This window comes from Pelodiscus sinensis, chromosome 3, assembly GCF_052426305.1.
Source record: "Pelodiscus sinensis isolate ZL-2025 chromosome 3, ASM5242630v1, whole genome shotgun sequence".
NCBI lineage: Eukaryota > Metazoa > Chordata > Testudines > Trionychidae > Pelodiscus > Pelodiscus sinensis.
The window spans coordinates 91,102,367-91,128,749 of NC_143054.1; the positions used below are offsets into that span (position 1 = coordinate 91,102,367).

General features: G+C 44.6%; 1 protein-coding gene and 1 long non-coding RNA gene across 4 annotated transcripts in view; one reads left to right on the forward strand and one right to left on the reverse strand.

Moving 5' to 3' along the window:
- RNF217 (ring finger protein 217) overlaps positions 1-13,355 on the forward strand; it is an 83,203-nt gene extending 69,848 nt beyond the window's left edge. For 2 of the 3 annotated variants that reach the window (XM_075924097.2, XM_006139447.5), the window contains one exon: positions 309-13,355. In XM_075924097.2, the coding sequence (XP_075780212.2) occupies positions 309-382 (74 nt within the window). In that variant the 3' untranslated portion in view covers positions 383-13,355. The remainder of the gene's footprint in view (positions 1-308) is intronic. The other variant, XM_075924096.2, reaches the window with a different exon arrangement.
- Positions 13,356-17,792: 4,437 nt separating this feature from the next.
- On the reverse strand, positions 17,793-26,383 carry LOC112544100 (uncharacterized). The gene is made up of 3 exons (XR_003087421.3): positions 24,507-26,383; positions 23,336-23,472; positions 17,793-21,510 (listed from the first exon to the last, which is right to left on the reverse strand). It is a non-coding gene; the product is annotated as an uncharacterized LOC112544100 (long non-coding RNA).

Genomic DNA, 26,383 nt, shown 5'->3' on the forward strand with positions numbered 1-26,383 from the left:
TGAATGAAAAATACTCCGTTGTATTTTGTTGCACCTTCTCTCTAAGAAGATTTTCACAAGTCTAATAATAAGTTTAAAACTCCACACTAATGAAAGATAAAGAAATGTTAACCAATAGGCTATTGCAGATCAATATTTTCCATGCTAGTCTAAATGTCATAACCATTTAAAATTTGTCTGGAATTTATAGAACAGTATTTGAATACTGGGTGGTGGTTGTTTTTCAGCAGATGCACAAACATTGAGAAATTATGGTTTAGTGTTTCATAATATGCTATTTTAATTTTGTATGTTCTTTTTTTTGGCAGGTTTATTTGTGTTTCCTATCTATTGCCTTTGTAAAAAGCAGAGGAAAAGGTCACGGACAGGTATGCCCTGGTAAGAATGGACCTTACTCACCTGAACTGAGCTGGTTGTGTAAGGGCATGTGACAGAGCAATATAGTGCTGGTTAACAGCTCTGAAGCCTCAGTTCTGGAAAAAGAACGAGAACTTTCTGCCATATTCCCTCCACACAGTACACTACTGCTGACCAGAATGCCTCTTACAGTGGTGCACTCCAAACAAGATGGACTCCCCAGCTGCTGCTTTTTAAATGTTTTTATTTTATTTTTAAAGATTTAGATCTAAGTTTGTTTCCTGGACAATCAAAGTCTGTATTGTAGCCACAACTCTACTGATTGTCATGTGAAGAAAGCATTGTTAACATTTTCCATTTCACTTCTGTAGAGACCTTTCAGGGGAAATGCCTAGAAGTTTTTGGACTTTTAGTGTACAGCAGTGGTCCCCAACCTTTAGAGGCTCCCGGGCGCCCACGTCCGGGGGCTCACCAGGGGACTGGGATTCCCTTGCACCTGGCACCGGCGTGTGCCCTAGGGCCGGGGCTGGGGCCGCCCGAGCGCCTTGTGCTGTGGGCCCGGGGCCTGCGCTGCCACCCGAGCCACGCGCCTGGGACCGGCGCCACTCGAGCACCGAGCGCCCGCATGTGCCCTGGGGCCGCCCGAGTGCCTTGTGCCGTGGGCCCAGGGCCGGCGCTGCCACCCGAGCCACGCGCCTGGGGCCGGCGCCTGGGGCCGGCACCGGCACCGCTTGAGCACCGCGCGCCCGAGCGCCCGCATGTGCCCCGGGGCTGGGGCCGCCCGAGCGCTGCGCACCCAGCGCCGGTGCATGTCGCGCACCTGAGGCCGGCGCCTCCCGTGCACCGGGGGCGGGGCTGGCCCAGGTTGTCGGCGGGCACACACGAATGCCCTGGCGGGCGCCCGTAGGCACCACGTTGGGGACCACTGGTGTACAGCGAAGAGCCTAGTCTGATGTTAGTCTAATTCTGTAAATATTTCTCATCACAAAGTGTTCTGTCTAACATACCAATATGTAAAATCAGATGCTAGAAGATGACGACTGGTTACATTATCTGCCAATTTTACCAGCCGATAAGGGAGTTTAATCACCGATGTGGCAGGAGTTGCCACTGCCAAAATATCAGTGCCTCAAAGGGAAGTAAGGAGGAAAATTATGGGAAGAACCAAGTCAATGATATTTGTCGTAGTTTAAATTATATGTTAGCAATATAAGAAACGATTTTGGGAAGCCTAATTCTGTAAGAAAGAACAGCATTTCAGCCCCTCTCAGCAAAAAAGAAATATCTGTCTTGGCTAAAGAAACCAATACTGTATTAGTTGCCCTTTCTGCTTTTAGGCACTCACTGAATTGAGATGGGGAAATGGGTAGGAGAATCTATTTTCATGGCGGAGCTAAAACTAATTTGTATTTTGGCACATGCACTGCAAGCTACTACATTATGAAGATTCAATCTGACAATATTTACACAAACAGCATATGTTTAAGGAGACAGCTCAATTCCTAAAAGATTCAATGTCTCATTGATAGGAGCAAGCAGCACGTGGGGACAGGGAGGTAGAAACAGTACTGTTGGTATGCCATACTTTGTGTTTTTCTTCCTTGGTGTTTAACTTGGCTGAGGTACTGTGACAATAGTAACTTTGTTTGAAGAGGTTTATTTCTAACTTAAAATCATATTATTCTAACTGGCTTTTTCACAGTCTGTTGCAATCCGAACAATGTACAGTAAACTTCCAGTAATCCAGCACCTTTAGGACCCAGGGGGTGCCGGATCATCAAATATGCTGGACTATCGGAAGGGGGGGGCTATGAGGGATCTGGTGTGGAGTGGGGGGGATGCCCCCCTAGGTGCTGCGCGACCAGCCCAGCAGCACCCCAGCTGCTCTGCCCCAGACTTCCCCAAGTCAGCTGCTGCTGAAACTGACCAGCAGTGGGGCAGAGCACTCCAGCTGCTCTGTCGTCTCTCCCCTCCCCTCCCCCCCCCGGGCTTCCCCGAGTCAGCCCCTGGTCAGTTTCAGCAGCGGCTGACTTGGGGACGCCTGGGGCAGAGCAGCTGGGGTACTGCCGGGTTGGTCCCGCAGCACTGAGGGGCCGTGCTAGGGGATCAACCCGGTAGCACTCCAGCTGCTCTGCCCCAGGCGTCCGAGTGCTGCCGGGTTGGTCCCCTAGCGCCGCCCCTCGGTGCTGTGGGATCAACCCGACAGCACCCCAGCTGCTCTGCCCCAGACTTCCCCAAGTCAGCCGCTGCTGAAACTGACCAGCGGCTGACTCAGGGAAGCCGGGGGCAGAGCAGCTCCAATTGTCCTGCTGCCTGGAGCACTTCTGGGTTCCAGATGGTGCCGGACCATCAGGAGTGCCGGACCATTGGATGTCGGACCACTGGAGTTTTACTGTAATTAAAATTTAGGAATAAGTTACTAGAACTAAAAAGAACACACACACAATCTCACTATCTTGCTATTGTGCAAATATAATTGAATCTTTTTATTAAAATGTTAGGAAGAAGAAATTAAGATGTATTTAACTAAAATGTCTAAACATGAAAGGAGGTGGAAAGAAAAATACCATTTTTTTCCCATAAAACATCAGTCAGCCTTTTAGGAAATAAAAGGAATAAGATTACTTAAAGTGGCCGTATTAACTGGCCACATCTAACCAGGTATCTGTATATGTTGTTTTTTAGTCTCCATGAAAGCCTGTAGGTACTGTAGATTGCACCCAAATGCAGCATAGGATTTTGAGAGTATGTATTTTGCACCAATATCCTTAAAAAGAAAAGCTGAAACCTGAATATAACAGCAGTTTAGTGATCCATGTTTACTCCTGCAGTAGTGTGTATACTTCAAAGCCTCAGTGGAAGAAACTGTAGTGGATTTTGTTTACTTGGCAACACAAGTCAGCTTACTGTAGTTGGCTAGTGTTGACTTACTTACAGGCTTTAGCCAGCTTGCTTTTTTTTTTTTTAACCAAAACACTGTGCACAAGTATATAATGGTAGCCAAGATGGATCCAACAGCACCTCTGTTCATCTTACTTTTCAGTTTAAAGGTATGCAGATTCTGCAGTGTTTGTGGAAACTGGACCTTTTCAGAGAGTTTTGCTGAGGCAATTACCTAATTTCCAAGTAGAGGATTTCCAATTAAAATATATCTATTATGTAGCTTTTAAAATCCTATCTGCTCTGACACATCTGTCCCTTACTTTGGTAGCATCTGAAAGTTGTCAGCTGCCTTGAAACTAGTTTAAGTGAGTCTGTTTTCAGAAGCATTACATATCAGTTGTCTTTGGATTACTCAGGGATTTTTATTCCTTTCTTTTAAAAGTCAAATCACTCTTTGGAGATATTTTTGTATTATTTAGAAAAGTTTCAGACCTTACAATATAGAGAGAGTTTGCAATGCAGACTACAAAACAGGGTCAAATACATTATTTCATTTAAGAATATCTTACTTATATTGAGTAAGATTTTCTGTAATTGGTTACACAGTGGAATGATTCAGTTATTCTTCATGGCTCTTTAAAAATGTTTGAAATATTCTTGCATTGTGTAACCTATTTTTGTAGGGGTTTTTTTTTTTTTCCAGTGTTGGAGGTTTGAGGAAATAACTTCAGATTTTCTTATCGGAATGCAAGTAAGATCTTAAGATGAGAGAATGGGACGAGGAGCATGCATTTCCACGTTAGTGGATAGGATAATAGATCCAGTCACTTTTTGTTTTACAATCAGAAAAAATATTTCTGAACACAAAACGTGCCATTAAGGTAAAAAAAAAAAATACAAAAGAACATCTCTCAATCCATACAAATACTATGTCATCTAGGCAAGTTAAACAATCAAATAAGTTTCCATTTTGTTTGTACATATAACAAAATTACACAAAATTGTACTAATGAATTTATAAAGATGAGATCTTTTGTATGCTCCCTCTCCAAAAGAATGATAGGAACAATTGATTGTGCTTTCTTGTACGAGAGGTAAGAGATTCAGTCCTGGATGACTTGCCCACTTTATAGTTCCATGATTTACTTTTTCTTAAATAAAAGATATCTTACAAATTTAAATACTGTATCAGAAAGATGACTTTATTTTCCAGTTGCTTAAATATACGTTATCACACAAATTGACAACTGTTCAAATGTGACTACTTAACAAGTTTAACTATTGTATGTTGATAAATTCGTGAGTTGTAAACAGTCATTTAATTTCCTGGGAAATACATTTAAGAGTTTGATTTTTAATTACAAATCTGTAGTTTCTCAATTTCTAATGCACATAAATTGTATCAGTTTAAGGAATAGAATTTATTTAGCTACTATGGTAGGGAAACTGATAAATGCTTTTCATTCATCCTCTTAAAATATTTTTACTTGTAATTTATACAGAATAAAACCTACATTACACCATTCTTTACTAGGCAATAGTTCCTCTCCACCTTTATCGGTAAACCACTTTAATTAAAAACATAAGTTGTTTGCCATTTGAATAATTCTAAAAACAGGTTTCATGTTACAGTATGCTGGATTCACAGATCTAATCAGCACTGGGAAATAGCTTCAATAGACAAGACTGTTTTTCATTTGAGGTGCTCTTTCATACCAAGAGCCATATTCAAATGGAGATTCCACGGGGTAATTGGGGAGAGGCAAGCCAGTTCAGTACCTGATCACTGCCCACTGTAGAGATTCCTGTGAAAAAATAATACAGCCTTAGCTTGCAATTAGAAGATCTCCTTAAAAGTAGGCCTCAGCATCTGCTGCCAGTAGTATAAGCTCTATTGTAGTGGTGCCACTTGCAGAGCCTGATAAAACCAAGATAGGCAGAGGTCCTGGACTTCACTGTGGAATGCTCTGGCCTCGTATTGATCTTCTTGAATCTGTGGATTTTGGATGCCATCTTTTTTGTTCTTCAATGAAGAGGAGCAACCTACCACTCACAAGACATCTTAAAAACTTACTCGTTTTTGTCCCTTGACAAATTGTCCTGTCAGAAGAGGAAATACGGCCCTTTTTACTTATCTTCAAGCTGATAGCTCCCTTGCTATTTGAGGGCAAAACTCAGAAGGAGTTAGCCTTATATATAGTTGTTAGAGTTATTAGAAACCCCTGAATTAATGCTGTATGGAAAAGAACCCTTTTAATCTTGCTCTCTGAATGGCTAGTGATTTGGTTGTGAACATATGGAAGGGGAGTTCAAACATTGCCATGTGCCAATTTACCTAATTCTAGTTTTCCCAGTAATTCTCTCCCATGCTGCTGTTTGCCCCTTGAGGAAGGCTTAGTCCCCTCCCTTCCTTCTCAAAGTATAATTGAAATTGTATTTATTACAACAAGGTAAGGTTACAAGATGAGACCTGGACCAGAATCTGAGACACCCATATTTATGACAGTTATGTTGTAGAGTTCTAGATGTGATAGCCTTTCAAAATGGAGGCATTTGTGTAACCCTGCAGTGATTGTGCAGGGAATTGCATATTGTATAATCTGGAAAATAACTACAGTTATTGTGCAAATTATCTCCTCTTGGCCATTAAGAATGGCTATGCAACTGGAAGGTGGGAGTATAATTGAGTCAATAACTGTATAGCAATCCTGTCCTACAGTCGACTATAACATTTCCTTTTCAACGTCAAAAATTATATTTATATTGCAATTTTATCACTTTTTTTAATATATAGCACAGTACAGTCACAGCTTTAAAGTCATTACAAATGCACTTTCAAATCACCTCTGGACAGCAGGGGTTGCAGATCTTGTCCATAGTTCATTTTTTTCTATAATATATAAATAGTTGATTGTTGCACAGCTTTTGATGACATGGTGTGTGGTTTTTTTTATTGTATCTGTTCACCTTGCTTATGGAAGGTTGGACAATGTGACATTTTAAATTTTTCTATAATGTTAAGTGAATATTGCCAATATTCAAAATCATTTGCCACTATGAATTTTGTTTAATCAGTGGGCTGTCTGTTTTTCCAGTGAATCACAGCAGTTAGTATGATATTTAAAAAAAAAAAAAAAAAGTTCAGGACAGTATCCCTCTGTTACAGAGGACTGATAATCCCTACAGATACAAGCAGAGAATGAAATGATTCTTAGAGTTTAATGGTTTCTCTTGCCAAATGTACCTGGGGAAATTTGTTCAAATGCAGTGTCAAAATGGATCATTTTTATAAGCTTTGAACTTTTAAATTTTGTCGCATTTCTTTCTGGAATGGATCTTATACCATTTATAATTCTTGGCCATGATTATGGCTGTATAATTCTAAGTTGTAAATGTGAACCATGGCCATTAGAACTTAAATCTATATTTTAGATCACTTCGAATTTTGTTGATCGGAAGCATCCTACAGGAGCACTTTATTGGAAGAGAATTTCATTATTTCTTCATGTAGCCTTTTAGTTGCAATAGGCCAAATTTGCTGCTAGTGTTTGCTGTAGGTACAATTCCGTTGGAGTCACTGAAGTTGCTTCCATTTTTATGCCGATAATTAACTTGATCCACAATGTTTTCACCCAGTTACATGAAGTTATGTTTAAGGATTGTAACACAACAACTTTTTTACAACTTCTGTAAGAGCAGAATTTTTCAGATTGGCTTCTGTCCTCTCCACTCTTCTAAAGCATCCTATCTCTTTTCTGACTATCAAAACCTCTTAGTGGTTTAGCACTGATTTTATGTGTTTTGGCAGGGATGTGAGGCTAACAATGGTTGTTCTGGTCACATTGCTTTCTATGTAAGGTTGCAAACTAAGGGACTGTTGACTTGTAATAGTCCATCGCCATTTTTCTCTTTGAGATATTGGTTAACCACTTCACATATGCTAATTTAGGCATTTTTTTGAAACCTGCTTTATTCAGCGGACCCGTATCAGTAAGTTCTAGGAACTGAAGCCAGCAGCTTTCTATTGTTTTTAAAAAGGGAATATCACACTTTGGGACAAACTTAAAGACTACTAACTAGTAGTTTGAGTTGCTAATATTTTTTGATATTTTACCTATTGTTAGTAGAAATATTATTTATATAAAAAAAACTTTCAGAACCCAGTTTCATTAGTTCTTTTATTTTGCAGTGATTCATTACTTGCACAGGAGTAAATTGACTTAAACATTAAAATAAATAAGAATAAATTTGAGCTGAAAGTGTGAATATATTTGTAAGTTTTCATGCCACTTTTCATACACATAATACATTGTGACTCCTTTAAAAACAGCACCTACAACAAAATTACTATCTGTTTGCAGGACTTCTTCCATGTCAATCCAAGTAATAGTAAAGGCTTTAGAGCTATGTATATTCTCTTTCTGTAAAAAGTGGAAACATTAGCAGTAACAAGGCATTAATCATTAATGCTCTTCTTGATATGGCAGTAAAATCCTTGCTACTACCTACAGTAGGGAATAGGAAGCATAGAATCATGAATACATCATGTATTTGAACCATGGGAGTGAATAAGTACAATTACTTATTTCCTTGAAAATTAAAATTGGATGTCTAAATATCTCATCCTTCCCCATAAAATGTATTGTAAGTCTCATTATATGAACTCAGTACTCAATGGTAATTAGGAAAAAAATATTGAATACAGTGCAGTAGAAACCCTTTCATTTTCTCTTTGGCTTGTGAGAGAAACAACAATATATTTGAAATTATGTGGATCAAAGTCAAAATGGCAGAAATTTATTTGTAAATTATTAGAGAAATACCCATTTTACACTTAAAAAAAATTGAACAAAAAGTATATGCAAGAGCCTTTTAAACATCAGTGCATGCCAGCTCTTTGCATTCTTGGCATTAATGTTGTGGAAGACCGGACATAGGCAAGAAGGAAATTCTTGGAAAACAGTGAGATGACAAATGATACTTCGTTGGCATTATTTTTATTATTTATTATCACTATCTCAGCATAGTGTTACTAATGTGATTCCTCACTTGCCTCATTTTACAAAGGAAAAAAAGGTGAAATGAAAAAACAGTCAAAACAAACTGTTAAAATATGAACACTGCTGCTTGTAAATTGCTGATATAATCAAGAAATGCATTCATATTTGATCCAAGCTCCAGGGGAAGTCAAGCAGGTTCAATCTAGAGCCCCCTTTTTTTACACAGAAAATGCATTGCTAAGAATTTTTCATGTCAATCTATGTTCTCCTGCTTCAGATGCAGAAATCGCAAGGACAAAGAGGTAAATTTGTTTTAGTCTGTGTGCCATCTCATAATGTTTGCCTTATTGCTAGTTATACATTTGATGTAATCATATTCTTAATTCACAAACTGATTGTTAAAGGGACTAAAGAGGGAAATAATTGCATATAAAATTGACCATTAGAGACCATATTGATGCATAATTTTATTAGTTAATGCTGTTTTATATATAGAAATAGTATCACGTGGGATTATAGTACATACAGGTTGAACCTCCCAACTCTGGGACTCTCATGGTCTGGCAACCAGGCCACAGATGTTGCTGAACCAAAGAGCACCGGAAGAGTGGGGTCTGTGTAGTCCCAGCTTGGAGGTTGCTGGACCAGGGAGGGCCAATCTGTATGATAAGATCTGTATCATTAGATAATATTGCTCGGTTTAATAGTAATGCCCCCTAAAGAGAGAACGATCTTAGGCTAGTTTACATGGATATAACTCAGTAGACTTCAGATCTATAAAAGGAGGATATATTTATAAGGAAAAATTTAAAAACAAATTATCAATGTCTCCTTTGGCATTCTAAATTATATTTCTTTAAAAAATTGAAATAAAATAGGGAGGTTGTATGTAATGTAGATAAGTATCATGTACAATGAGAAAATGAAAATATTGCTCCTGCTCCTAACATGATTCACAGCATAGGTGCCGATTCTATTTTCAGTGAAAAAAGTGACAAACTTTCTTCTCTTTATATGCAGTAGTAGGAATGCTGTGGCAAGAGAGAACTTGGATTCATTAAATAAGCAATTCCTTCAAATTTCATTTTAAATGAAATGTTGCACACATAAATAAGATGCTGTAATATGTCTCTTAGCCATTCAACAAAGAGAAACACAAAGGCCATTAAAATGAGAAAAGTGGATATAACACTTGTTTTTCAGCTTTGATTTAGTGTGTTGACATTGTTTGTATTAACCTATGTTAGTGCCTTATTGGTTCAGTCAGTTGAGTTTTCCTTTATAAAAGAGCCATATGGAAAATCCAACCAGTTTATTGCTTACATATAGATATATTTAGGCCAAAAGTCTGTTGCTCTGAAATTGGGATATTTAGGAATAGGAAAAGTAATCTAACCTATTCAGTTCTCAGAAGCTTCAGGTGGTAGCCGAGTTAGTCTTACAGAATAAACTTTAAAAATAACTAATGGTCTGGTAGTACTTTATAGACTAACAAAACATATAGATGGTATCATGAGCTTTCATGGGTCATCTGAAGTGGGCTGAGCCCACGAAAGCTCATGATGCCATCTACATGTTTTATTAGTCTATAAAATGCTACCAGACCATTTGTTGGTTTTAGGTTTATCCTGTTCAATTTTGTTTGATCTTAATCCTGCCTTTCTGATTTTTAATCTGCTATTCACTCCCATTCCTTTTCTACAAATGCATCTAAATATGTATTGTCAGTATTCATTTTGTCTTTTAATAAAAGTACCTGTGGGTTTTCATACAACCTTTCAGGCCAAATTTTAGATGAAAGTCAGTGGTTGATCCAGGTTTTGAAACCTGGGGACAAGGAAGCATTGGGTCATTTATGGAAAATCCCTGTTCAGAGGATATACTCCTAATCTAACATGGCCTCCTTGTCCAACTGAGGAGACACCTACCTCCTGCAGCAGCACATTCCATCCTGGCACTACAACCCTGATCCTTGTGAGGTGCATGAAGGAGGCCATAAATATGTGGGGGAAGGGGTCTGGAAAGCAAGCCTGCCACCACCACCCCTTCCCCCCACATGGCAGTTGTGGCTTCTGACTTATAGGGCTGGGCCTAGCTCCCTACTCTAGGCATTGCAACCTAGCACCATGGGGTCACAGCACCTTCAAGATTGGTTACCTTTTCATGGCAGAGGAGCAACCATGCCAAATCTGAATGAGTGGCATTGTGAAAAGTGGTTCATGGGGTTGTTACACCACTTGACCCTGTGTATGTCATGGTGCAACTCCTGTAATGGGCAGCCAGGTCTATCTACATGGGACAGGAGCTGCTATTGCTGGGTGAGGGTGGGGCAGGCTTGCAGTATCTGTAGCATCCAAGGATGTTTGAAGAGACATCCTGGCTAATACTTGACCCTCCATGATGACGGCATGAAACTTCCCTCTAAAAATTGTCATCCATCTTTTTTGGCAGTTCTATAATATGCTTGAAAAGGCTTCACACACATGGCTTAAAGGCCATTTTGGGGGAGGAGAGCGAGAAGAGCAGCTGCCCCCTAACCCTGTATTAATTGTTACTGATGATATATTAAAAGTTACCCTGAATTAGAGACTCATGTGACAAGACTCTAGTGAATGTGAAACTGATGCTGCTCACTCAGTATGGTCAGTATTAGTTGTCCCTGTCAGTTTCAAGGCAGAAGATGTGATTGCAATGTCTTTTCTCCTTTCTGTGAAAATGTTTGGTGACATTCTGGCATCCCACTAACCTCATTGATGGCCAGGATTTAGAGTGTATGAATTATATTTTAGTGTGTGTGAAGTGCTAATTTGTCATGTACCACACAAGTTACTGATGTTTTGTTTTTTGTGGTGTTTTTAAATGTGGTGGCGAAGTAAGGAATAATTTCTGTTTCTGAATTTTTGTAGATTCTTCTGAACTGTTGAAAATCATCAGTTTTAAAAAAAATACTGTAGACAATCTGATATTTAGATGAAAACTCAGGCTTGTTTTGGAAAATTATTTATTTATGAAACCATGGTCATTAATAGGCTTCCTTTTATAAACTGTTTTCTACACTCTGTCTAGTCTGACCAAAAATAAGATGGTGGGATTTTTGTTTTGCAGAAATTTGCCTGCTACTGAAATTTCTGAATTACAGAATTCTGGAAGATGTTTCATCCAGTGCCATTAAGTTTCTCATAACAGTAAGGAAAATCTTTGTAGAAATTATAAGTCAAACTGAAGGTGGGAATAAAGAAATTTACAAGTACTTAACTAGGATCCAGTCAAATATGTCTTAATTCCAACATTTTACAATTCTGGAGTTAATAAGAACAGGGAATATGACTGAGAGTCTCACTTCAGTGAAATTTACTGAATTGCCATTTCCTTGTTAGACCAATAACTTTATTCCTGCATTAAATTTACCAAAATGTAAGTACTCCAAAATCTAATGAATGAGACCATGTATCATCACACTTCAGTTATTCTAGGAAAAACAGAGTACTAACAGGTGAAGGCCATAGTTGATGGGCAAAGTCATTTTGTATATATTACACTTACAGGAATGTTTAAATATGTGTAATATAATTTTTTATTAATGTGTTTGCAAAAGGAAAATAAAAGAACAGGTTTACATTTGTAGGATTTTAATTTCAAACATTATTCATTTTATTGAATAATTACCATACATAGTAAATTTAAATCAGAAACTCATAAAGCTTCCATTACTCTTTCTGTAATGATACTAATTTGAATTATTTTGTGATTTGTAACAGTGAAAATTTTCTTTGCACTAAAATGACAGTTGAATAGGTGACTCAATTTTAATTTTGTTAGCAAATATTTTATGAATGGTAATCAGTCATGGCTATTTTTCCAATGAAAAACAAAAATAATTATTCAAACCTCTCACCCAGCCTATTCTGGTGTAAAAAGTAGTGCATTCAGCTAATTTAAGTGGCAGGATTGTTTATGCAAAATTTGGTATCTGTAGGTAATCGCAAAGTATGATTTTATTTTGTATAAACAAATCCACAAACCTTTCAAAATATATAATACATTTGTGTAACATTGTTTCTTTAAAAGCACATTCCTCTGTTTCCATGCAACATTCAGACAACTAAAATACTGAGATACAAACAAGAATTGTCAGTTATTTGAAAATTACATTACACAGCAAAATTATTTTAAATAATTGTAGCAAGAGTGATTGTCTTATACCAAATTTGTGAATGTTAGTCTAAACTTCTGTTATAGTAATTTGACAAAAGAAAACCTCAACAGATAATTTTAGGTAGTAGGGTTTTTTGGTTTTTGATTTTTGATTTTTATACTAATCTACCTTTCAGACTGATACTTTAGAATTATCCCAGTATCTGTTACTGAATAAGCTCCTACCACAATTGCTTCAATTTGTGTCAATGTTTTGTAACTAATATTTTTCCTCTTCTTTTGAGTGCCTTTTGTTTTTCATGGCCTATAGACAGTGTTTGTCCTCTATCCTCTTCTGTACAATGTCTGAGTAGTGTCTGTTTAAACTTGTCCTAATGAATGTACAACTAATACTGAAATGAATTGTTCAAAAACATGTAGACACAGGTTGTATATACACATGTACAAAAACATGAGAATAAGGAAAAATGTCCTGCTGGACAGGATCTTTTGAAATTAAGTGAAATTTTTAACAGTTTATTTTCAAATGATACCTCACTAATATTCATTTATAGGTATGTCACTGTACTGTTCCACTTTGCTAAATTCAGTCACACTTACTGCGTAGGCATTTTGAGTAAAGTATCCAGTGAATCTGGTGTATATGCTGTGGGTGAAATTCAGAAGTCAGAAGCTTATTGTGCTTCATTGAATGCATCCCTTTGACGTTCATCAATATTCTAATGTCCTTTATTTATGAGGAATTAAAAGGAAACTATCTCATGATGAAACTGGAGAATGTTGTTAAAAAAATGTGAATGTACTCCACCTATTCCAGACCTAATCTTGGCAGAGAGTGTTCTGAGTGTTAACATCTGGATTGTGTGATGGTATACACAGTGCAATTTCTTTACTTGCATGCTGAGGGTTATATGGTGTCATCTAGTAATGTCTAATAAAATTTTGGAGAAGAAAAGGCTATTGATGTTTCTGAATCCTTTTTTGAAAGCAAAGGACCAAAATTCTCTATCTGCAAATTATGCAATCAGCTCTAACAGTAGTCATGTTCGATTGATCATTACACAACAGGGATGGAGAACCTACAGTCCATGGGCCGGGTACCAGCAGCTTGCCTTGATCTAGCCCATGGGACTTGGGGCTCTCTAAGGATGTTAACCAGTAAGCCTGGGCTTAACGATTAATGTGCATGATTACATGCAGCCTGACCCTCCCCCCATGCTGTTGCCTCTGTATCTTCACGTTGGGGAGAGAGCCCTGAGCTTCCTAGGCCCAATCAAGGCAAGGCAGGGAGGTATTTGGTCCACAGGCTCCATCTGGCAGGGGGAAGGAAGCATTTCTGCCCTCTGCAGGCAAACAGCCAATGGGAATTGCGTGCTGTCACGGGGAGGGGAGGAGTAAGGTGCAAGCTTCTCGAGCAGTTGTGGTTGGCAGCAGGGGAATAAAGTCCCCAGCATGCTGGCTCCAGCAGCTACTCGGGCAGTGGGAACGGGGAGTCCCAGACCATGCCATCCCCAACGGCCTGGGCAGCGCGCGCTGCCTGAGCAGCTGGAGCCAGCTTGCTAGGGACTTTATTCCCCTGCTCCCTGCCTGCGGGGGAGGGGGAATCCCAGCTCACGCCAACCACAACTGCTCAAGAAGCTTGCGCCTTACTCCTCCCCTCCGCATAGCAGCATGTGCTGCCTGAGCAGCCAGAGCCGGCGCAGTCCCGGACACTCAACCCCTTCCCCGTGCGCAAGAAGGCAGCAGGGGAACAAAGTCCCCAGCACGTGATGGACCAGCATTTTTGGTTGGGGCTGGCGTGGTCTGGGACTCTCACTCCCCCTGCCACTCCCCAAGGCAGAGGGGAATAAAGTCTCCAATGCGCTGGCTGGAGCAGGCGTAGTCCAGGACTCCTCATCCCCTCTGTTCCCAGCCTGCACAGGAAGGCATCAGGCTACACAACAAACCAGTGTTTCAGGTACCGTGCCACTGTTTAGGGCTGTGGGGAGCAGCCCACTCACTTCCTGGGCCTTGGCGTGCAGGTGCAGGATCCCCAGGTACTGGTCCCTGTCCCCTCCCCCTGCCCAAACCCCTGAAAGTACCCTGCCCCACCACCCACTGGCACCCTGTCCTCTGCCCCGGCACCCAGTCTCCTGCCCCAGCACCCATTTGCACCCTACCCAGCACCCTGTCCTGGTACCCCCTGGCACCCTTCCCCAATACCATACCCCCTGTTCCCACCAGCACAGTTGGGGCCACATTAGTGAGGATGGGGGGGGGTTGGAGTTTGCATCTCACTTGTGTGGCCTCAACTGATTTTTCTGTGGGTCAGTGACCCCGACTCTCAACAGGTTCCCTGCCCTTCTCATAAATAAAGGCAATGCAGAAACTTGTTGTGTTTGACATAGTATTTTATTTAAAAATGAAGCCTGGCCAACAAACCCCCCATGGGGCCAAGCCCCCATCTGCCCACAGCATCGTAACACTGCTGCACTCCCCCTTCCTCCAGACCCTAGATCTGAGCCTATCATACACTGGAACCCCCTGCCCTGAGCCCCTCACATACCCCAACCCAAATTTCTGCACCCTCATACCCACAAGCCTGTGGATTGCTTAGTACCCCAACACTGCCTGGAGCCCCCCTCTGCAAGCCAGTGTCCCCTTCTCCACTTCCTCCTCCTGCATCCAGATTTCCTCCAAAAGCTTGCACCTCTCACCCCATCCCACACCCAAATCCCTCATTTCCACTCCAGAGCCTACACATCCTACCTCAACACAGCAAGGGTACAGCTAGGCTGCAGGAGTCTTTCAGGATTCTGGAGATTTCCTGGAAAAAAACTTCTGCATCCAGGGATGTATGTTCTTCCACTTTTTTTAGTGGAAGAGTAAACGTGCTCTTTCGGTCACCCCTATATTCTTTCCACGAGGAATAAGGGGGCTTCCAAAAGAAGGGTTTTTTCTGACATTTGGTCCAAATGTTGGAAAAAAACTCTTCCTACAGAAGAATTGTGGGGGAAAAAGCAGCAGTATAAGGGTTGGGGATAGCAAGTGATGGAGAGGAGGAAAATAAAGAGGAAGGGGCGGGGCAGTAGATCTTGGCTTGTTCTGTCATTTAAAAGGTAATCTTGGGTGTAAGAAGGTTGGAGACCATGGATATAGGTCTTTTGCTAGACTTGGACAAGTCAACCCTAATGTCCACTCCAATAATAGAGTTCATGGGAGCCACCCTGGACTCTACCTCAGTGAGAGCCTCCCTACCCAATTGCTGGTTTCTCACGATAGAGGCGGCAGTCAGGGACCTTCAGAACTTTCCAGTGACCACAGCCCGGACTTGCATGTTCTTCCTGGGTCTCATGGCCACCTGCACTTATGTAGTGCAACACGCCAGGCTGCACATGCACCTGCTACAGATGTGGCTATTGTGAGTCTACAACCTGGTCATCCATTCATGAGATAGGGTGGGGATGGTCCCCGCCCCCATCCTTCTTGCTCTGAACTGGTGGACCAACCAGGCAGAGGTCTCCGCGGGGATACCATTTTCCAGGCCGGTACTTATCCGCCTTATCAGGGACACATCAGACACCGCCGGGGGAGCCCACCTGCAAGACCTTCATACACAAGGTATGTGGTCTGTGGACGAGATCTCCCTGCTCGGAACATGAGGGAGCTCCAGGCAGTCTTACTGGCTTGTGCTGTTTTCCTTCCCCACCTCAGGGACATGTCCTCATTCCATCACAATATGACAGCGGTGGTATATATAAACAAGCAAGGCGGGGCCCGTTCCCCACACCTGTGCTTGAAAGGGATTCACCTGTGGGAACTTTGCATTGGGGCAGATATCCACCTCATGGCCTCATACCTCCCAAAACGTCCTGGCGGACAAACTGAGCAGATCCTTTGTAGGACACGAATGGTCTTTGAGGTGGGATGTAGCCCAATCTATCTTCCATGCATGGAGGTCTCTCCATCTGGACCTTTTCACCTCAGGGCAGAACAGGACGTGCCACCGATTCTGCTCCCTCATGGGCTCACTGGGAGATGCTCTCCTCCTCCCCTGGCCACAGGGCCTACTATACGCCTTCCCACCATTTCCCACTAATCCACAAGGTCTTACTCAGGGTGCAGGAGTTCAGAGCATCCCGGATTTTAATTGCCCCAGCCTGGCCCAGGCAGCACTGGTTCTCAACCCTCCTCAACCTGTTATGCAAGAGACCTATGACCCTCCCACTGCTCCCTGTCCTGATTACTCAGGATTACATTTGACAGCGTGGAAGCTCCATGGCTAATGGCTGAAGAACTTCAGTGCTCGTAACAGGTCCAGGAAGTCCTACTGGGTAGCAGGAAGCCCTCCACTAGGACCACATACAGAATTGTTTCCACTTAGCCAAGTATCTGGGCCGCCCAGAAGGGGGTACACCCAAGGCGAGCTGTGATCCCCTTGATCCTGGATTACCTGTTAGACCTCAGGCTCCAGGACCTCTCTTCCTCCTCCATCAAGGTTCACTTGGTGGCCATTTCAGCCTTCCACCTGGGGGAAAAGGGGGAAAACTCTGTTGGATATCCTAGTGGTCATCAGATTTCTGAAAGGGTTGGCCTCTACCCACACATCCTCCAGCCTGTCCCACGGTGGGACCTAAAGCTGGTCCTTTCCAAACTTATGGGACCCCCATTCGAACCTTTAGCAACGTGTTCCCTTCTATACCTGTCTTATAAGGTCTCTCTCCTGGTGGCACTCACATCTGCCAGGCAGGAATATGATTCAGGGCACTCACCTCAGATTCCCCCCCAACACAGTGTTTTTCAAAGACAAGGTTAGGCCCCGCCCCCTCCCAGCTTTTCTACTTTTCTGGGTGGGGTCATCTTTCCATTCATCCCAGAATATTTTCCTGATGGTCTTTTACCCCAAGCTGCACGTGTCTGGGAAAGAACAGGCTTTACACACTCTAGATGTGCACAGGGCATTTGGTTTTATCCTGTCTCAGTAAAAAGCTTTCAGGAAGTCACTGCAACTCTTTGTGGCCATCGCCGAACGGGCAAGGGGTCAACCTGTGTCCTCCCACCGGATCTCCTCCTGGATAACCACTTGTATCAAGGAGTGCTATGCCCTAGCGGGGGTACCGGTTCCACCCCTTAGAGCGCACTCCACAAGAGCTGTGGTAGCCTCCACCACTTTCATGGCACAGGTTCCCATCCTGGACATCTGCAGAGCCTCTGTCCATACCTTCGCCAATCACTATGCACTAATGCATCAAGCCAGGGAAGATGCTGCCCTGGGCAGGGCGGTCCTCCACTCCCCCGTAGCTTCAATATCCGGCCCTCCCCCATAGGTTCTGCTTTGGAATGCACATGAGCAATCACTCGAAGAAAACGGTTTCTTACCTCGTAACTGATTCTTCGAGATTTGTTGCTCATGTCCATTCCAAATCCCCACCTGCCGCCCTGTCTCCAAAGTATTCCGGTAAAAAGGAACTGAGTGGGTAAGAGGGGCCAGCAGGGGTATACATGGGTACTGCTTAGGGAAAAACTTCCAATGACACATGCACGCTGCGCACACACACCTAATTAGAATAGACATGAGCAACACATATCAAAGAATCATAGTTATGAGGTAAGTAACCGTTCTTTAAGTGTTTAAAGTGGAAGAAATGCTTGGGAATGAAAATGGTAGTTATTCTTTACAGATAAACATAGCTATGTTGAAATTCCACCTTCCTACAACATTAGGTAGCTTTGTTTTAAATTTGCCAGAGGACCTCACAAAGGGTGAGCTGAAGATCTAAGAACTCGATCCTAAGCTGAGAAACAATGAACTCCTGGAGGGTTATAATTCCATTAACGGTCAAAATGCTCTCAGTTTCTTGATCAAAAAGCTAGTGATGAAAAATAAAATTTGCATGGGGCCTCTAGTTGACAGACCCTATGAAAAGAGGCTGGAGGAAAACTTGCATCTCACCCAGCTCCAGGATATGATCTGGGTAAGATGCATCTCTTGCTAACCCTGCCTATACAGCCTGAACATTTAGATGGCTATAATTATGATAATTCTGTGTACATGCCTAAATAGCTGGATCACAATGGTTGTTTAAGTCCATTTCTAAGTTAATTGTAACAGGCATAATAATTGATGAGGAATTCAACAAATCAACTTAACTTTGATACCTGGAAAGATACTGGAACAAATTACTAATTTGTAAGCAGATGGCAGATAATGAGGTTACATGGATAGGCCAGCATGGATTTATCAAGAACTAATCATTCTGAATCAACCTCACTTCCTCCTTTGACAATCATCGCCCTAGCGAAGAGGACAAAAGTAGTTTTTAGTGCAGCTTTTTATGCTGTCCTAAATGACACTCTGAAGCAAACTAAGGAAATGTGGTCTAGATTAAACTACTATAAGGTGGGTTACAGCTGGTTGAGACTATACTAAAATAGCAGTTATCAATTATTCACTGTCAAACTGTGAGGGCATATGTAAGTGGGGTCCTTTGAGGTCATTCCAGGGCCTGGTACTAATTAATATTTTTATAGATGACCTGGATAATGGAATAAAGAGTATATTTATAAACTTTGCAGATGACATGAAACATGGAGGAGTTGCAAATGATTTGGAGGCCAGGATTATAATTCAAAATAACATTAATGACACAGAGAATTGATCTGAAATGAAAATCAATAAAGATAAGTGCAAAGTACTTCACTTGGGAAGAAAATCTAAAATAATTAAAAATACACAGTGGGGAATAACTGGCTAGGTGGTAGTATTGCTGAAAAGGATTTGAGGGTTATAGTGAATCTCAAATTGAATGAGTCTAGACTCATGCAGTCATAATAAACATTCTGGGGTGACTTAAGTGTCATATGCAAGACCTGGCTTGCTGGATAGGGAGCTGCCTAAGCCAGCCAATAGAATAAGGAGAGACATGGTTTCTAAACCCTAGTTAAGGCCCACTAAATCGAGCAGTGAGGGCAGCTCTGGTACTCCTTGCAGCTGCAATGAGTAAGGGAAGCTGAGGGGAGCATTTAAACCCATTGGCTGCCTTCTGTAAAGATGTTTCAGGTAAGCAGACTACAGGTCTGTATTTTATGTGGCTGGAGTTGGTTATCTTAACCCCATTGATCGCGATCAACTGGTCGATCGGGAGGGCTCAACCAGTCGATCACGAGGCGTTTAGGGCCCCCCCATTCCCTTCCCCCCACAAGAAGCCCAACTACCTACCTCCAGTGACAATGGAGGTAGTTCCGGCATCCCGCAGGGTGGACGGAAGTCTGGCAGCTGCACGCCACTTCTGGGGTTTCTGGAAGTGCGCTGCCTGCTTCCCTCCTCCAGGTCTGTGGCGCACTGGGGACTTTCTGCGTGGGGGGAGGAGGTAGGCGTCCCAGGGGAAAATGCACACTGGGGCTTCCCTCCTCTGGGGGAGGTGGGAGAGAGGAGGAGTCAGGCGTCCCGGGGGGAGGTGTGCGACAGGGCTTCCTTTTTCCGTGGGAGGGGGAAGTTGGGCCTGGAAGAGGCATGCGACAGGGCTTCCCTCCTCTTCGGCGGGGGGGGGGGGGGGGAGAATCCTGGGAGGAGGCTGGTGCAGGGGACTCTCTGCCCCCACTGGCACCCTGTCTCCTGCTGCAGCAACCTATTCCCACTGGCACCCTGTCCCCTGCCCTCCTGGCACCCTGTTCCCTCTCCCCTGCCCCCAGCTGCAGGACCCTGCCCTCACTGGCACCCTGTTCCCTGCCCCAGCACCCACTAGCACCCTTCCCCAGTACCATGTCCCCTACTCTTACCAGCACAGTTGGGGCCACATTAGTGAGGCTTGGGGGGAGGGAGAGTTTTTTTGCATCTCACTTGTGTGGCCTCAACTGACTTTTCTGTGCGTCAGTGACCCCTGACTCAAAACAGGTTCCCTGCCCTGCTCATAAAGAAAGACAATGCAGAAACTTTGTGTTTGACATAGTATTTAAAAATTAAGCCTAGCCAACAAACCCCGTTTGTTCTGCTTTTTTTAGTGGAAGAGCAAACATGCTCTTTCAGTCACCCCTATATTCCTCTTTCCACGAGGAATAAGGGGGCTTCCAAAAGAAGGGCTTTTTCTGACATTTGTTCCAGTCTAGACAGGCCAAATGTTGGAAAAACCTCTTCCTATAGAAAAATTGAAAAAAAAGCAGTAGGGGATAGCAAGTGATGGAGAGGAGGAGAATAGAAAGGAAGGGGTGGGGCAGTAGATCTTGGCTTGCTCTGTCATTTAAAAAGTGATCTTGGGTGTAAAAAGGTTGGAGACCACTGCCTTAGCTCAACTTTCCAGGTCTAATGTAAACCTGGCCTCAGGCAGGAAGTAGGCATCCGCAGGCCAAGAGTGCTCATGATTAGAGGAAGAAACATCAGTGTCTGGGGAGCTTTTATTCCTGAAAATTTAGGAACCAAGTGGGTTTAGTCACCTATGGGGTGTGGGGAGAGTTCTCTGCATTATTGTGAAGCCTAAGCCCCTGATTAGCTGCTTAAGTACCTTTTGTTAATCCAGTCACGAGTCTCTATTATGTTGCCATAATATGTAGTGTATGTAACCGGCTAATATGAGTGCTAGTGTTTTAAAAACACTTCCCAGTGTGGTCAGCAAAGCCATCACTCAGAGTAGACCAGCATGCTCTTTCCTTAATGAGCCACTGAAGAGACATATGGCTTACCTAGGCAGATATCTAACATTTCTCCCAATGAGGCTTGATTGGCTCAACCAGCAGGTAAGTGATCAGGGAGCGATCAGCCAGGTGGCTTGCCTATAACAAAAATTACTGCTTCAGAAATATATTGAGGCTGTCTACACTGCACGCTTTTTGTGAAAAAATGTGTGGAGTGTCTACACTGCACACATGTTCTTGTGCAAGTAAATTTACAGTACAGCGTCAGAACAGAGCATAAGAGTTATTCTTCTTCGAGTGATGTCCCTGTGGGTGCTCCACTATAGGTGTTGGGCTTGTCCCGGTGCCGCAATCCGGAAAGTTTTCATCAGCAGTAGCCCCCTCCGGAGGACTGCGCATGCGCAGAGGTGTCCCGTGCCGTTCGCGCCTTTTCTGCATCACGCGGTCCGACGCGCCAGTTCCTCCTAGCCGTCCACGGCCGCAGACAGACTTGGAACATGCTCCTCTCCTGAGGAGAAATTCTATCTTAAATTCTTACTGTTCCTTCCCAGTTAGCCCCTTCCTACATAGTGTTAGTCAGTTTATTATCATAGTTAGTTAGTCGTTTAAAAAAAAATCTCTTTTGCCGTTATCATTACTGAGGGCCGCTCCGACCAGCCCCTCAAGTTGTTTCTTCCCCGGAAGACCGCCGCACTAAACATGCCCGGCTCTCCCGGCTTCAAGAAATGTGCCTCGTGCGGCAACCCCATGCCGGCCTCCAATGGCCACTCCCGTTGCATTCACTGCCTGGGAGAGGGCCACATCCCCCAGAAATGCGGTCACTGTTCGAAGTTGACCGCTCAGGCAAGATGGGATAGAGAAATGTGCCTGAAGATGTTACTCTTCAATAAGGCGCTTCAGCCCCCATCAGCAGAACGGGAAGCTCCAGTCCCATGTAAGTCCAGGGACAGAAAAAGCTCCGCTCCGCCTAGGAGTGTAAGTGCAGGAGAGGCACGGAGCTCATTGGGCTTCCCTCCCAGACAGGGTGCGGACAAGTCAACAAAAACCCGAAGTACATCGGCGCCTAGCCCCGCGCTTTCAGTATTCTCGGTACAGCCAGGTCATCCAGAATCGGCACCATCATCTGCGGCACCGAATCTCCACGCGGCACCGCAGCTACATACGGTGCGGTCCTCGGCACCGACGCACCGTTGCCACATACGGCACCGGACCAGTCATCCAGGGCGGAGTCGGCACCGATGACCGATCCTGCACCGAGGACCCATCCGGCACCGTCACGTAAGCCGGCACTGAAGACTAAGTCGGCACCAAGAGCCGAATCAGCGCAGACAGCGGAGCCAGCACCGAGAAAACACTGGGCACCCAGATCAACCCGGCCCCATTCAAGACCTGGGGACTCGGCTCCGCATCGCATACAGGGCACGCCCGCGCCTGCCTGCACCGACCACCCAATGTGTGCGACCCGACCTGCACCGCCTGTCATTTCGGCTCCAGTCCCTGTGATCCAACAATCCGGCAGCTCAGGGGAGGATACGGCACCAGCATCCCCATCCTCCACACCTAGGTCACCACGCCTCTTGGGGGAAGTTTCCGACTGCATCGGTCATCTCGATCCCCAGTAGCCCAATCCCCATGGCTCCCCCATCCACAAGAATACCGACTAAGGCACAAAGGAAGACTCACCATCCCCATACGCCTTCCCCCAGTCCCGACAGGGCGGCATTTTCCCCTGAGCCATCGCTCTCACCTTGTCAAAGATGACGGCACTACCATTATAGACACTCTCCCATACACTGTTACTGCAAATCTCCAAGGCAATCTATCACACTGCCACGTTACCACCGCACATACTACTTGAGATCTCCATGTTGTCATTCCCATTGCTCACGATCCCCAGGATCCCCTCCGCGCTCGCGTTACTATCGTCATAGGAGTGCTTCTTCTTACTCTCCGGCATATTCGCACCATGACTCCCATTACCGTAGGTGTACCTCGCCCCATCGTGATCGTTCACGTTCCTTCACAAGGCCGTCCCTCCCCACCTTGTCTCCAGAGCAGCAGCAATTATACTCACCACGACCAATAACCCAGGACTCCATCCTGCTGGTTCAGTGCTCACCAACGCCTACCGGTGATGCGTCAACAACTTCTGCTCCCCACAGCGATGTCACTCAGTCACCTGTCGTGGAGCAACCACCCACAGCTTCCCCAACAGACATCTCTTCCTCCTCCCCAGATGACGCAGTATTTAATGAACCACCCTCTCTTATGGATGATTACAAACAATTCCACGAGTTTTTTAAACGGGTAGCTTATTCACAAAATTTACGTACCTCCAAGGCACCACAGAAGCAGCATGCCCTCCTCAGAAGCCTCCAACAGTCCAACAAGTCGAAGCTGGCTCTCCCTTTCGATGCCGTGATCCTTGAAATATCTAATGACATCTGGCAGACCCCAGCGTCCATGCCCCCTACCAACAAATGCACAGAAAAGAAATACTTTGACGCCAAGGATGCGGAATTTCTTTTTACACACCCCGCTCCAAAATCCATCATCGTTGACGCGACGCAGTGCAGCGCAGCGCAGCAAAAGGTGAAGTCCGCACAATCGAGAAACTCTGCTGCAGACAAGGAAGCTAAGCATCTGGACTTGCTCAGGAGGAAGGTATATTCGTCGGCAACAGCCACACTGAGGATGGCCAACTACTCCGCCCAACTTGCTAACCACGACTTCGATAATTACTCAAAGTTGGTGCCTTTAATGCAACATTTGCCGGACTCCAAACGGGACATACTGAAATCCATTGTGCAGGAGGGTTATACAGCAGCCCGTAATGCACTCCAGATATCTCTGGATACTGTCGACTCGGTTTCCCGCACTACGGCGACATTGGTCGTCATGCGACGTGCCTCTTGGCTCCACCTTGCTTCTGTACTGAAAGATCTACAGCCCAAGGTGGAGGACCTCCCATTTGATCGGGCCTTCGTTTGCCCAGAACACAGATCAAGTGTTCCATTCTGGAAAAGACTCCCGAACCACCTTAAGAACCCTCGGGATGTACACTCTGCCTTTCAGGCGCAAGAGAACATGGCCATATAACAGCTGGAGGCCGCCACCGCCTTCTTCTTCTTCTTCTACCACCCAACATAAACAAAGGCAGCGCCCCCAATGACGCTGCCAGCAGCCTAATAAGCCGCAAAACCAACAGCAGCCTTGGCAGCAGGTTTGACGCCCTTGTCGAGAGTCTGCGCACCATCCCCCTATTGGAGCCTTCGTCATGAGTAACCAAACTTTTCCACTGCCACCTGGGCCCTTATTGCCACCACTGGTTCGCTGCCACCACTGGTTCGCCATCACCACAGACCGTTGGGTCAGGGAGATCGTAACCTCTGGACTCACCATTCCCTTCTCCACTCTACCTCTCTCCAACCCCCCATCCCCGTCCCTTTTCAGGGACCCCTCTCACGACCTTCTACTGCATCAGGAGGTCATGCGCCTACTTACCATCGGTGCAGTAGAAGAAGTTCCTCCCGAGTTCCGAGGCAGAGGCTTTTATTCCCGGTACTTCCTCACCGAGAAATCTGGCAGATGGAGACAGATCCTGGATCTTCGTGGACTCAACTGCCACCTGCGGAAACAGAAATTCAAAATGGTTACTTTGGGCTCCATCATCCCAGCGCTACACCAAGGAGATTGGTTCACGTCCCTCGAGCTCCAGGACGTGTACTTCCATATTTCCGTCCATCCAGCTCACAGAAGATTTCTAAGCTTTACCCTGGGCATCGATCACTACCAATATGCGGTGCTTCCCTTTGGTCTCTCCGCAGCCCCAAGAGTTTTTTCAAAGACCCTGGCAGTTGTAGCTGCGTACCTTCGATGGGCCAGCATCACCATCTTTCCCTATCTCAACGACTGCCTCCTCACGGCCCCCTCTATGCAAGAGACTGAGACCACAGTTACTGCTACAAGAGGTATTTGAGACTCTTGGACTAATAATCAATCTTCCAAAATCTTCTCTGGTCCCGGCCCAGTCCATCGAATTCATTGGTGCCAGACTGGATTCTACAACCGCTATGGCATACCTACCCATAGACAGAGCTCACGCCAACCGAGACCTATCGAGCGTCCTGCTTACTGCCCTGGCAGTCTCGTACCTTACCTGCCTGAAGCTGTTAGGCCACATGGCGTCTACAACGTATGTGATAGCACACGCTCATCTTTGTATGCGGTGCCTGCAACATTGGCTTCTGGCAGTCTACAAACCCGGTATCACCAGTATCCACAACCCTGTGGCTCGACCCTGCCAATACTCTTGCGGGTGTCCCCTTCCGCGCTCACGCCCCGTCAATCCAGCTTACCACAGACGTGTCCCTTGTAGGCTGGGGAGCACATATGTGAAAGCATCACGTCCAAGGCTTGTGGTTCCACCAGGAATCCCTACTCCATATAAACTTCCTGGAGCTCAGGGCAGTTTTCAATGCTTGCCGCCACTTTGTCCATCAGATCCAGGGAACCACACTACATGTTCTCATGTACAACATGTGCACTGTATACTACATCAATCGCCAGGGCGGAGCCAGATCCTGAACTTTATGTGCGGAATCGGTACGCCTTTGGAACTGGGCGATTCGCCACGGCGTCACACTCATAGCCTCCTACCTCCCCGGCAGGATCAATACCATTGCAGATGCACTCAGCAGATCCTTCCACTCCCAACACGAATGGGAACTCCTCGACTACGTAGCCCGCGATCTTTTTCAACTATGGGGCTATCCAGAAATCAACCTCTTTGCCACCCACGACAACAAGAAATGCCGCTGTTACTGCTCAAGAGCTGGCATAGGCAGCCAATCTAAGGGAGATGCCTTCCTGCTCAATTGGGGGACATATAATCTATACGCCTTTCCCCCGATTCTGCTGATACTGAGTGATAGGGAAAATACTAGCCGATGCAGCGACAGTAATCCTGGTGGCTCCCTTCTGGCCTAGTCAGACCTGGCTGACGCAGCTCATGCAGATGTCGCTATCCCGACCTCAACGACTTCCACAACTGCACAACTTGCTCTCGCAACAACGCAGCAATCTTCTCAATCCAAACATCGACCGGTTGCATCTGACAGCATGGCTCCTAACTGGCTTCAAGGGCTAGAACTAACCTGCTCCCAAGCAGTTGGAGACGTGTTGGTACAAAGCAGGTAGCAGACCACTCAGTGGTCTTACCTCTACAAGTGGCGTTGCTTCTACGCCTGGTACCACGCACAGGCCATTGATCCTCTCCAGGCACATATCCAATGCATCCTAGACTAAATACTCCACTTGCATTCACATGGCTTGGCGGTCGCTTCCCTGAGAGTACATTTGGCAGTGATTTCAGCTTTTCA